This window comes from Carassius auratus, chromosome 14, assembly GCF_003368295.1.
Source record: "Carassius auratus strain Wakin chromosome 14, ASM336829v1, whole genome shotgun sequence".
In the NCBI taxonomy this organism is placed as follows: Eukaryota; Metazoa; Chordata; class Actinopteri; order Cypriniformes; family Cyprinidae; genus Carassius; species Carassius auratus.
The window spans coordinates 33688613-33702774 of record NC_039256.1 but is presented as its reverse complement, the minus strand read 5'-3'; the positions used below and the strand labels follow the sequence as shown (position 1 = coordinate 33702774).

The window sequence follows — 14162 nt, the reverse complement described above, 5'->3', positions numbered from 1 at the left end:
AGTCTCTCTAGTAGTATGTTATGATTGACAGTGTCAAACGCAGCACTGAGATCTAGCAATAATAACACCGATATTTTGCCAGAGTCAAAATTTAAGCGAAAATCATTTATTATCTTAATGAGTGCTGTCTCTGTGCTGTGATGTGGTCGGAAACCAGATTGAAAATTGTCCAGGTATCCATTTGAGTTTAAATATTTGTTCAGCTGATTAAAAACTACCTTTTCTATAATTTCGCCTATAAAAGGAAGATTAGATATTGGTCTAGAATTGCTCAAAATTGTGATATCAAAATTTGTCTTTTTCAGGAGGGGCTTTACAACTGCAGTTTTTAGGGAGTTTGTGTCAAGACAACAGGTTGATGATTTTAGAATCATCGGAGGCATCTGGGATGGACCATCACACAGTGGAAACGTGTACTGTGGTCAGATGAATCAGTATTTCAGGTATTTTTTTGGGAGGAATGGACGCCGTGTGCTCCGGACCAAAGAAGAAAAGGATCATCCAGACTGTTAACAGCAACAAGTCCAAAAGCCAGGGTCTGTCGTGGTATGTGGTTGTGTCAGTGCTCTTGGCGAAGGTAACTTGCACTTCTGTGAAGGCACCATTAATGCTGAAAAGTACATAGAGATTTTGGAGCATAATATGCTGCCTTTAAGAAGACATCTTTTCCAGGGACGTCCATGCATATTTCAACAAGACAATGCGAAACCACATTCTGCACACATTACAAAGTCCTGGCTGCGGAGGAAGAGGGTATGGGTACTTGACTGGCCTGCCTGCAGTCCCGACCTTTCTCCAATAGAGAAAAGGAATGTGTGTGAAAAGGAATGTGTGTGAAAAGGAATGTTGTGAAAAGGAATGGCAACATTACAAAGTGGTAAATGCTTTACTGTCCCAACTTTTTTTTAAATGTGTTGCAGGTCTGAATGACAGGAAAGGATGCATATTTACAAATGACATGAAGTTGACCCGAAAAAACATGAAATATTTTTTGTTTATATTGTCTGCAATGAAATACAAGTCAAAGTAAATTTAGAAATAACTTCTTTTTTTAATTTATTTGCGTTTTCCATACTGTCCCAAATTTTTCTGATTTGGGGTTGTACATTTCATGACACTATAACAGTAATATTTAGAAAATTATCCGAATAAAAGTGGCGGTTGAAAATGCTGCGTAAACTCAACTGGCAGAAGCCCCCCCATGACGCAAATTTGCGTCTGTTGTGAAGTTAATTTCATGCAGGAATGAAGTGAATGATCTCAAAATGTTCAAGCGGCAAACTAGACGCAGTGGACGCAAATTTGATGCTCTATTCGCGTTTGGTGTGAACACAGCATAAAGAGTCTATGCCATAAACTTTACATATTTCAAATTCTTTTAAAAAGCTTGTAATTGATGCTGATAAATGCTTATTTCAAAGTTGTAAACACAAAGGCTTTCTTCTTCCATGAGGGCGTTTGGCATAACCTTACGTGGGACATGCTTCTCCCAGAAAACCAGTAGGGTTCAGATTGTGATTTCAAAACTCCAGAAGTGTTTTAAACTTGTGTGCCATATGCATCAGAGGCATACCTAGGAAGAATAACAAAGCACAGTGAGACCTTGGGCCATCCAAGAGGTAGGTGAGTTTGTTTCTTCATCAGATCTGGAGAAATGTAGAATTGTGTCAGTGTATCAGCAATGGATGCTCTGCAGTGAATGGGTTCCATCAGAATGAGAGTCCAAATAGCTGATAAAAACATCACAATAATCCACAAGTAATCCACACCAGTCCAGTCCACCAGTTAACATCTGGAGAAGACAAAATAAACAAATCCATAAAGCAGTTTTTAAATTCAGAGTGAGTCCATATTAATGTTTCCTCCAGTGAAAAGTGGTCTGGTCTGAATCAGGAGAGAAATTTTACAGTTAACAAACCAAAACAGTCCAAAACAGCTCTTAACAAATATGTGGTTGGGTTTTGATGTGAGAGACAACTTTCTGGACTTGGAGATGGATTTTTTTACTGGAGGAAACTCTGCAGGACATTCTTCTCCTCCTCTTTCTACAGAGATGATGTCCTGTTGTCCTGGCAGGGTAAAGGTCACATCAGGTCAACAGTTAATGGAAAGCTGCAGTGTTGTGATGAAACATTTGACGTGTTTCAAAACATCTGATATGAAGATTACAATTTATCATCAAAGTCATTGTTTTGCTTCAACTTCATCGCATTTGTGATTAGCCAATCTTGAATATCTTTCAGCAAGTCATGGTTCAGATGTCACAGAAGAAAAAGTCAGTTTGCAACCAGCTAAAATCATTGCCATCTTTAGAAAACTTTAGCAATTAACCAGAAGGCAGTAAAGATGCTGCTAACACAATACAATTTAATGATTCAAATGATAAGTACAAAACTGAAAAAAGTAATTACACTAATTCTAAAACAATACATTTTTTACAATATTCACTCAAAATTCACCTAAACATTTGACTATTTTTTTTTTTTAGTGAGCAAATGTTTAAAAATGCTAACTTGATGGCATTGCATTTTGTCTCAACATCAATAATAGTTTGATGCATAACAGAATAGAAGAATAAAAGAGATTAGAAGATTCAGCTGTACATCTTGAGAAGGCCTTAAACCCTGTTCACACCAAGCACAATAACTATAAAGATAACGATAGCGATAAAGTTCTAAAAATCGTTCTCAATATTAAAGAATAGCAGAGTCCACACTACAACTATAACGATAAAGGCACAGAAAATGGTATCGTTGGAATCATGTTCAGAACGATTTTTTTTTCCAGCTGATGAACGATACAAACATTCACATCCAATCAGAATCCATCCTGCTGTAACGAGCTCGAGGATTTAAAGCGGCAGACGCACGTGCGCTCAGAATAAACAGATGATATCGTTCGCTGGTGTGGACGCTAATATCGTTATCTTTATAGTTATCGTGCTTGGTGTGAATGGGCCTTTAGACTTTATATAACATGATAAAACAGAAGTAGAGAACACTACAAGCACACTGGGTTCCATATCACTGAGAGATGCTATTTTTTGGTTTTTGGTTCACCTAGAGCAGATGGAGGAGGGTTTGGCCCCTGGTGTTGTGACAGCGGCCAGAGAGCTCTCACAGGAGGAGGACCAGCTGGGCCCACAGGCTTTGGTGGTTGTGGGGCCCGCCCTTTTTTAATTTAACCTTTATTTAACCAGGCAAATTAATTAAGAACAAGTTCTTATTTTCAATAACAGCTTAGTGGATATCTGGGGGCTTGCAGCACAGTGGGAGAGCTTGGTCCCAGCATAAACCAGTTTCTCCATTTTCTGTGAGACGCTTAGAAGTGGAGATGCTGGAGAGAGGTATAATGTGTCTGGTGAGTAGGGCTGTGGCTCTGGTGTTTCTGTTGGCTATGATTTGTTTTCCTGGCTTCCCTGGCTGTTTTCTAGAAGTCATCCTTGGGTGATGAGTCTTAGAGCTGTTCGGATGTCACCATGTGTCTGTGATGAGCTTTGTGGTCAGGGTCGGGATGGTTGCCATGGGCAGTGCTTGTTGTGGCTGCGTGGTGTTATCAGTGTCCTTGTGGAATATGAAGTCCTGTGGTCACTCATACTCTTTCCAGATGTGTTTGTGCCATTCAGGTTGAGTAGTTTGGCACACACAACTGAAGGATGACAGAGGGAGAAGTAGATATTGTCCTTTAGCTCTCTAGCACTAAGTTTGTTTGGGTGGAGGCCATCCAGTTTAAAGAGTTGTCTATTGCCCCAGAAAAGATTAAAGTTGTCGATGAAATTGATTTTAAATTTAAGATTCTTTGTAGCCATGTGTTCAGCCCAAGCAAATGTGAAAACATATTAGTTCCCCTTGCTGGGAGTGGTCAACTGATGAAAGACTGAACTTTGACTCTTCGAAGTGTTTCAAAAAGAGTTCACTGAAGTCCTTCTTAAGGAGTTATGACAGCTCTTTACAAATATAATTCTTCCCCACATGGATGATGGTTCTGAATCCCACTGTCTGCTAGACCTGGAGTGCCTGTTAGTAGCAGTGTTAGCTGCTGGCTGATCCGATCCATGTTTAATCACATTTGGGGATTCCTCAACCTCATTCATTAATGCTTCAAATCTGTTCTCAAGATGTACAGGGAGTGGTAGAATACCAGTATTCACAAGCCTGATTTTGGGTCTCGCTCCCTGTTTGTGCCATCAATTAATGTGATGATCAGTTTCGTCTGGTTCCTCTACACTTGGTATAAACTTTAAAAATTCACTAGATTCACAGGATGCACCGGCTGTCTGCTGTGTGTTCTACCTATTTTGGAGATCCAGCAAGTAACTTTGTTTCAAGAACCGCACTCCTTTGTAGAAGTTTGCAGAAAATCATGTAGCATGTAGATTCAGCAGGAGCCATTTTCTTTGTAAGCTCCTGGCAGTGAGAGGCAGAGTCTTATTTTTTTTGTGTTTTTAGTTTTAGTGTTCATTCCAAAAATGTGTTGTTTGAGCACTGTGCTGATCTGCTTAAATAAAAATCTGATAAAAATCTGATAAAAATACAGAAGGAAGCAAAGTGCGGAGCAGTAAGCAAGAACATTCGAATGATAGGGAAGCCAGAATCATCTAAACATTATTAAATTGATATATGTTTACTTGAAATGGAATATGGAATATTGGTATAAGGTATAAGGTATATATTGGTATAAGGTATATGGAAACCACTGCTCTACATCACATGTCTGATCTTTATGGTAATGGACTTCAGAGATTTCCTGCTGTTCTTCCAGTAGTACCAGGTGGGCCCCAAAACCAAACTGCCATCATCTTTTCCCCACAAATAAACAAATATGCTCCTAGAGAGTATTTCACAGCGTAACTGTCACTCCAATTATCTTGGTCTTTGTCAAAGGTGAAGAACTTTATTCCATTGTGAAGACTCAAAGAGTCAACTGCAGAAAGGAGAAACTCTTATTAGGGTCACACAACTGAAAACTGGAAAATTAAATGGCTGTAGTTTGTTTCACCTGCTCCTTCATTTACAAAGTAGCTAACATGCAGTTTGTACCCAGCAGCCTCAGAGCCCACAGAGAAAGACTTGTAAAGAGAATAAGCGTTCCGTCCCTTCAAAATCCTACACATATACTCCGAGTTTATTCTGATCCCTGCTGGTCAGCTGATGAAGAAACTCTAAACCTGTTAAAAAAATTGAAAGGAACCCAGTTTAGTAGATCATAAAACAAATACAAAATATATATCTGCATTTATACTGCAGTACAAAATAAATGTTTAAGTTTTCCATGTCAGATTTTTTATTTTTGGTAGCCCCAAACATCAAAAATGCACTCACCCAGCCACTATTTGCCTGTTTTATTACCACTGCACCTTCATATAACTCTCCCATGGTCTAAAGAAACCTCACCTCGCCGTCCATTCGCCTGAAAAACACCTGAAACATTCAGAAATCATTCATACATCAAATAATTTCACATTTATCTATTTAAAATATATTTATTTTTTAATACGTTTTCTAAACATAGATTAACATGACTATACTAACTGAAAATACATTCTAAATGTAGTTATAAAAAAAAAAAAATCAGAGAACAACTTTTCAATAATTTAACCACAAGTTAAAAAGTGCTTTTCACAGTTTATATCTGCTTTGGTAGCACATGTGGTTAATTGAGTTGAGTGGTATGCTAGGGGGTGCTAGTAAAAGGACATTTCTTAAGCTGGGCCATTATTTATAAAAGTTAATCTATTGTATTAGAAGCACACAGTAATTGAATATATTACCTCAGTTCGTTATTAGTATAATATTAATGCACGCTCAACAATCTTACAGTATAATTGAATTGCAAATGTAATGTAACAAAAAGTTAATGCTGAATGAATTCTGCATTTCAAATATTAAATAAAACAAAGGATATTTAAAGTGTACTTAAGTACACTTGGAATAGTTCCAATTTAGCAAAAACAAGCATATTTAATACAACTTTAGTTGAATTTTGGCACTGCTTTTCCACAACTAAAATGCATTTAGTACAAAATTAGTTGTTCCAATTTATATTGTCTCACAAATGCATTTAGTTATACTAAAGTGCATACAAATAAATTGTACTTAAGTAAACTATTTTGTCATTGGGGCTGTATGGACATTTGGTCAAAATGTCAACATTTCAAGACACTGAAATAATTTCAATCAATCAATCAATCACCTTTATTTATATAGTGCTTTAAACAAAATACATTGCGCCAAAGCACTGAACAACATTCATTTGGAAAAACAGTGTCTCAATAATGCAAAATGATAGTTAAAGGCAGTTCATCATTGAATTCATTGATGTCATCTCTGTTCAGTTGAAATAGTGTCTGTTTTAATTTGCAATCAAGTCAACGATATCGCTGTAGATGAAGTGACCCCAACTAAGCAAGCCAGAGGCGACAGCGGCAAGGAACCGAAACTCCATCGGTGACAGACTGGAGAAAAAAAAAAAAAAAAAAAAAAATTCCAGGCTGCAGCAAAGTCAGATTGTGCAGAAGAATCATCTGTTTCCTGTGGTCTTGTCCTGGTGCTCCTCTGAGACAAGGTCTTTACAGGGGATCTGTATCTGGGGCTCTAGTTGTCCTGGTCTCCGCTGTCTTTCAGGGCAGTAGAGGTCCTTTCTAGGTGCTGATCCACCATCTGGTCTGGATACGTACTGGATCCGGGTGACTGCAGTGACCCTCTGATCTGGACACAGACTGGATCTGGTGGCCACGGTGACCTCGGAACAAGAGAGAAACAGACAAATATTAGCGTAGATGCCATTCTTCTAATGATGTAGAAAGTACGGTGTTATGTGAAGTGTTCCGGTTCCAGTTTACCTAATTAATGCAGCCTAAAAATCCTTTAACGGATTTGGATATTAAAAGCATATTAGTATGTTATGTGTATGCCAGGTTAAAGAGATGGGTCTTTAATCTAGATTTAAACTGCAAGAGTGTGTCTGCCTCCCGAACAATGTTAGGTAGGTTATTCCAGAGTTTAGGCGCCAAATAGGAAAAGGATCTGCCGCCCGCAGTTGATTTTGATATTCTAGGTATTATCAAATTGCCTGAGTTTTGAGAACGTAGCGGACGTAGAGGAGTATAATGTAAAAGGAGCTCATTCAAATACTGAGGTGCTAAACCATTCAGGGCTTTATAAGTAATAAGCAATATTTTAAAATCTATACGATGTTTGATAGGGAGCCAGTGCAGTGTGGACAGGACCGGGCTAATATGGTCATACTTCCTGGTTCTAGTAAGAACTCTTGCTGCTGCATTTTGGACTAGCTGTAGTTTGTTTACAAAGCGTGCAGAACAACCACCCAATAAAGCATTACAGTAGTCTAACCTTGAAGTCATAAATGCATGGATTAACATTTCTGCATTTGACATTGAGAGCATAGGCCGTAATTTAGATATATTTTTTCAAAACATCTGTTGTGAAAAGCTTCATCATGCCAGCAATCTAGTGATAGTAAGAATATCTTAATCATTTTTCAGTGAGTCATGGGTCACTTGTCACAGAAAAAGAACTTGGTTGATTTTGCTTTGTCTTGTACATCTTTAGAAAACTATATATTTTGTAAACAGCAGAGATATGGCTTATATAATACAATTTAATAATGGCAAATGAGAATTACACAAAACTAATTAAAGTAAGATATCCACAAACTTATTGAAAATAACCAAATCAATCCAAGGTTTTTATTAAGCACAGTAGCTAGATTAACAAATAAGCAGAAACCAACCAAATCAGATATTCTGCTAACGTTTAATAGTAATGACTTTATGAATATCTTCACTGATAAAATAGAGGACATCAGAAATACAATAAGAAATGTACATTCTACATTGTCTAATACTTCAGTTTCATCCATCGCACCCAAAGATAAACTGCAGTGCTTATATGACAGGAACAGCTAAATAAACGTATCACTGTATCTAAACCAACAACATGTTTATTAGATCCTGTACCCACTAAATTACTGAAAGAGTTGTTGCCTGTAGCCAAAGAACTGCTTCTCAATATCATTAACTCATTGTTATCTTTAGGTAACATCCCAAAAACATTTAAATTGGCAGCTATTAAGCCTTTTATTAAGAAACCACAACTAGATCCTAGTGAACTGGCAAATTATAGGCCCATTTCAAATATTCCATTTTTATGTCTAAATTTTTGAAAAAGTTGCAAAAAAAATATCTGTATGAAGAATTTCAGTCAGGTTTCAGGCCCCACCATAGCACAGAAACTGCATTTGTTAAAATTACAAATTACCTGCTTCTTGTGTCAGATCAAGGCTGCATCTCATTTCTAGTCTTACTTGATCTTAGTGCTGCGTTCGACACCATAGATCATGACATACTCCTAGATCGATTACAAAACTATACAGGTATTCAAGGGCATGCTCTAAGATAATTTAAATCCTACCTGTCCGATCGCTATCATTTTGTTTATTTAAACCGGGAGTCATCTCATTTATCACCAGTAAAATATGGAGTGCCACAAGGATCTGTCCTAGGTCCTTTACTATTTTCAATATACATGTTGCCCCTTGGTAATATTATTAGAAAATATGGGATTAGTTTCCACTGTTATTCTGATGATACTCAACTATATATCTCAACGAGACCAGATGAAACTTCTAAATTTATTTAAGCTAACAGAGTGTGTTAAACATGTAAATGATTGGATGACCAATAATTCTCCCCCTATTCAATTCAGATAAGACAGAGATATTAATTATTGGACCAAAAAACAGTACACAGAATCTTGTAGATTACAGTTTGCAACTAGATGTTGATTCCTCTACAGTCAAAAATCTGGGTGTTACATTAGACAGCAATTTGTCTTTTGAAAATCATATTTCCAATGTTACAAAAACTGCATTCTTCCATCTTAGAAACATTGCAAAGCTACGAAACATGTTATCTGTTTCTGATGCAGATAAGCTAGTTCATGCATTCATGACCTCTAGACTAGACTATTGTAATGCACTTCTAGGTGGTTGTCCTGGTTCGTCAATAAACAAGCTACAGGTAGTCCAAAATGCAGCAGCTAGAGTCCTTACCAGGTCAAGAAAATATGATCATATTACCCCAATTTTACAGTCTCTGCACTGGATACCTGTTAAGTTCTACATCAGTTATAAATTATCATTACTTACCTATAAGGCCCTAAATGGTTAAGCTCCTGCGTACCTAACTAGCCTTCTACCACGTTACAATCCATCACTCTCCCTAAGGCCACAAAACGCTGGACTTTTGGCAGTTCCTAGGATAGCAAAGTCCACTAAATGAGGTAGAGCTTTTTCACATTTGGCTCCCAAACTCTGGAATAGCCTTCCTGATAATGTTCGGGGTTCAGACACGCTCTCTCTGTTTAAATCTAGATCACAATTTGTGACAGCAGTTTTATATGATCAAGTGCGCATTATTATTCTTTAGCTTGGGTTAAACTAATTATTTTATCTTGGTTGGAACCACAGCTATACAAATTATGTCTCTATTTCTTTCTCCTTTTTTGCCATGGGATTTACATCCTGTGGTACTGTAATTAGGATTTACACAAGCTCCAGTCTGGATCCAGAACACCTGAGAAGAGATGCAAATCATAAAGTAATCAGGAAAAGTCAGCAAAAAGCTAAAACTAAGAAAATCTTTACTTTTACATAGAAATGAATGAAGTATAAGGGCTTTCTTAAAGGGGCAGTTCTACCGGCTACCAATATCTGTTTGGTTACCAACATTCTTCAAAATATCTTATTTTATGTTCAACAGAATAAAGAAACTCATACATGTTCAGAACAACATGAGGGTAAATAAATAATGACGAAATGTTCTTTTTTGGGTGTACCAGTCCTTTAACTTTTTTCTTTCTTTTCTTGAGGTGTTGGTTGAAATCAGATAAAATTAATGTTGAAATACATTTCCTTTTTAATTCCTCTGATGATAAAAAAAGCAGGTTGCCAAATGACCAAAAACCGGTCCTTTTATGGAATCAACCCCATGACTGTCCCATAAAGTTTTTTTTTTTTTAAATGGAAAATGTCAGATAAAGAGGAGGATCCTGATGATCAGGAAAATATAACAGACACGTCACCTGAACATTTACAAGATTCTGAGCGCATATGGTGAGTTTGATTCTGATCATTTTGAAAATCTTATTTCAGAAAATGGCATAATGCATGTTCATGTTTTAATAAAGTGACTGTATTTGTCTGAACTGTATTTCAGGTTAATCTGCTCCTCTGAGCTGGACGTCTGAAGCAATGATCACTAACATGATTGTGAGTTTCTGTGAGAATGTGAGTGTGATTTTGTCAGATGTCGATCATCAGACTCAGATCTTGAGTTTGTGTCTCTTAGGTGTTGCTGTGTTTGTCTGCTCTGTTTCCCGTCTTGATGGGCGCTGATGTGGTTAAATCTGATCTTCTTCGTACCAAAGACTGATATTTATGTGAGTGGATATAGCACCAGTGGCGTGTACACCATCACCACAATAGATGGACCGGTGCAGGTCTACTGTGAGATGAAGTCTGATGGACAAGATAACCAAGGACCCTGGACGGTAAGCATTTCAATGTGTTTTATCTCACTAAAGGATATTTTATTATAAGATGCTCCCCAGTGTGAATGACACCATGATTTCTAATAAACTATTTATCAGATAGTCACTCCGTTCTTTTAGGCTACATCTACACTAATCTGGATATATTTGAGTTTTCTTCTAAAAACGCTCCGCGTCCACACTATCATTTCCATTTCTTTCCGGTTCTTTGAAACATTGAAAAGCAAGCGCGAATGTAGACTAGGAGATGTGCCAAGCAATTGCTGTACAATGTCGTTCACCATCTTGGCTGAATTGTTCATGGGACTGCATCACAAAACTAAAAGTGTGTCATCGTATTCAAAAGCCTCCGTTTTCACAGTCCACACTACACACTCTGATGGATGGAGGGCCAAAACGGAGAGAAGAGAAAAATATATGTTTTCAACAAAAACGTATTAGTGTGGACATGGTCTTATTTGTGTTCTTTATGTGTCATTTAAATCACACAAAATAATTTTAATGTGTTGCAAAACAAAGCTTGTAAAAAAGGCTGTACACCTTAAAAATCTTTTTAAAAGATAAATGACATGAAATGATGTGTTGCGTGAAAGTGCTGAATAATTTCTGAATGTTTCAGGTAATTCTCAGGAGAATGGATGGCGAGGTGAATTTCTATAGGCCGTGGAGGAGCTATAAATGGGGTTTTGGTAATAAAGGCGGCGAACACTGGCTGGGTGAGAGTTTTTGTGATGTTTTGGGCTTAAAAAGGCAAAAAAAAAAAAAGACGAAACCATCAAGACATTGAAAATGTAGACATTTAATCACGACTGCAGTATAAATGCAAACTATATTTGTTATTAAACCTATTAAACCAGTTTCCTTTCATGCTTTTTTACAGGTTTAGAGTTTGTTCATCAGCTGACGCGCAGGTATCAGTATAAACTCAGAGTAGATTTGGAGGACTTTGATGGGAATAAGGCTTACGCTGTCTACAAGTCTTTCTCTGTGGGCTCTGAGTCTGAAGGGTACAAACTGCGAGTGAGCGGCTTCGTCAACGGAGGAGCAGGTGAAACAAACTACAGATGTTTAATTTTTCAAGCAAATAAAATGGTAGTAGTGGAGTTTTGAAAAGGACTTTTAAACCATAATGTTTAAACTTATGCTTTTATATTTAAGATTATTATTTTTTTTTTTAAGTCATTTTATTAAGGAATTCCAAATGACAGTGCCTTTAATGAAAGTTTCTTCTTTCTGTAGGTGACTCTTTAATTAATCACAATGGAATGAAGTTCTCTACCTATGACAAAGACCAAGATAATCATAAAAACAATTGTGCTAAGGACTACGGAGGAGGGTTCTGGTACAACAAATGTTATTACACAAACCCCACTGGGCACTATTTGTGGGAGAAAGAGGGTATAGTAATGGATTATGGAGCCACCTGGTACTACTGGAAGAACAACTGGAATTCCCTGAAGTCCATCACCATGAAGATCAAACGTGTGAATTAGAGCCTTTATATGTGCTTCACTGCAGCTTGTGCGCATATCATCGTATCCATTTGATGCATACATGTGGATCTTTCTTAAAATATGGTAACAAACATTTCCCTTGACTTTTTATTGTGAAAAATATTTCAAAAGTTTAAGAAATCTCAAATATTAAATAGTTTCACTCATAATGTCATGTATAAAATATAAAAAAGAATGTGCCCTCTTATACATCTTCGTGCTCTTCTGCATCAGCAAAACCTCTTTGTCCCACTGCAGCAGCTGGAATTACATCTGGTCTGAAACAATAAAGGTTTATCATCAAAATATTGTTGTGGTTGCTTTGTGTTTCATTATCAAACTAAATAGGTTTCATATATAAATCAAGAAAATAATTTACGTAAAAACAATGATAATATAAAATAATACAAGCAAAAATTATTCTAAAATGCAGAAAACCAATTTGAAATCATTACAATAGTCCACCCTGCTGGTGATAAAGGCATGAACAAGTTTCTCCAAGTCTTGACTTGAAACAAAACATCTTATTCCTGCAATGTTTTTAAATGATAGTATGCTGATTTAGTTACTGCTTTGACATGACTACTGAAACTAAGGTCTGTCTCCAGAATCACACCAAGATTCCTGACTTGATTTTTAGTTGTTTGACCCCTAGAGTCAAAGTGTGCATTCAACATCATCTTTGTTTTGAAACACAATTAAAGTTCTGAAACTTCCAACTGTTAATTTCATCAATGCATTGGCAGAGGGAATCAATGGGGCTGTTCCGAATTCTCCATGTTTTGCGTAGTGACAAAGATGCATACAGAATTGGCGCTGCCCGTAATGGTATAGTGCACAACCGGCACAGTTGCGGATCCTACGCTGATTAATAGACCGAGAATAAGCGTAATGCCAGAGAGTTGCATCAGCCGATCTGATCGGGAAGTTCTCTGGATTGCTCGCATTAAAAGGACATTATATGAGTAACGGACAAGTAAGTCCACTGTTATTTGAATATTAATGTTATACTGCAAGTATAGTTGTTGCAGATACTGTTTCTAAGTTTATTCATGTATATTAATGTGACGTATTTACCGCATGTGAAATACGCGCTGTATTATATGCTGTCAATCATTTGAAGTTAAAAGTAGCGATCGATCACTGTGATTTGTATAAGTAGAAGATACTTTATGTTGTTTATTATTTATATCATTTATGTAACATTATCATTTATATAACATTTATGTAACATCTGCTAATTATTATTTTTATTTTGTTGTTCTAGAAAACCTTGTACATGTCCATCTATATTGATGCCAGAGCAATCATTAAAAGGCTATCATTGAGACAAGACTCTGAGTTCTCTGACAAGAATACTGTAGCGGTCAGTGCAGATCGATCCAGCTATAAATCCTAAATTAAACAGGGGCTGTAGTCATTTGGTGATAAAGCCGAGTAAATTTGGGTATCATCAGCATACTGTAGCTGTGATCAGTGTTGGGAGTAATGCTTTACAAGTAACGTGATCAGTTCCTGTCCACATGAATATTTTTAAAACCGCAGCTTTTACTATGTGGTTTGGATGTTCGCCCACACGTAGTAACAGCAGAGCCAGGTTACTCAAACCGAACTTTTCTGAAACTCCTGCCAGGGTGAGGATTTTCAAAAAACTTTGGTTGCAGTTTTATCGTGTAGACAGCAAAATCAGAGTTTTTGGCTTTACGTCAGAGCCTGTGATGTTATCTCCGCCTATTTGAAACTTGAAAATCAAACTTAGGCTGGCGACACACTGGATGCGTAGCGCAAGCATTTCAGCTGCGTGGTGTGTACATTTTTGATTCGGCTCCCATGTTAACTATGAGGATGGTTGTTTAGTTTGCAAAGCAAATGCACAAACCACACCCCATACGGTTCTGGTGTGTAAAGACACAGAAAACGCGAAGCAGCCACCACACAACTGACACGCAGCAGAAACATCACGTTCACGCCACGCAGCCAGTGTGTCACCGGCCTTAGTGTCACAAACGAGACTCCCACTGTACCTCCCACTGTACCTCCCACTGTCCACTAGAGGGAGATCTCTACAAAGTTTTGAACTTCAATCCGGACTACACAC

The 14162-nt window shown here is 37.3% G+C and overlaps 1 protein-coding gene across 1 annotated transcript in view; it reads left to right on the top strand.

Moving 5' to 3' along the window:
* LOC113114416 (microfibril-associated glycoprotein 4-like) overlaps positions 1-12370 on the top strand; it is a 30875-nt gene extending 18505 nt beyond the window's left edge. Inside the window, exons 2-5 of the mRNA XM_026281350.1 lie at positions 10370-10571; positions 11191-11287; positions 11452-11619; positions 11811-12370. Coding sequence (XP_026137135.1) covers positions 10416-10571; positions 11191-11287; positions 11452-11619; positions 11811-12064 — 675 coding nt within the window. The 5' untranslated portion in view covers positions 10370-10415 and the 3' untranslated portion in view covers positions 12065-12370. The remainder of the gene's footprint in view (positions 1-10369; positions 10572-11190; positions 11288-11451; positions 11620-11810) is intronic.
* Positions 12371-14162: the final 1792 nt, after the last annotated feature.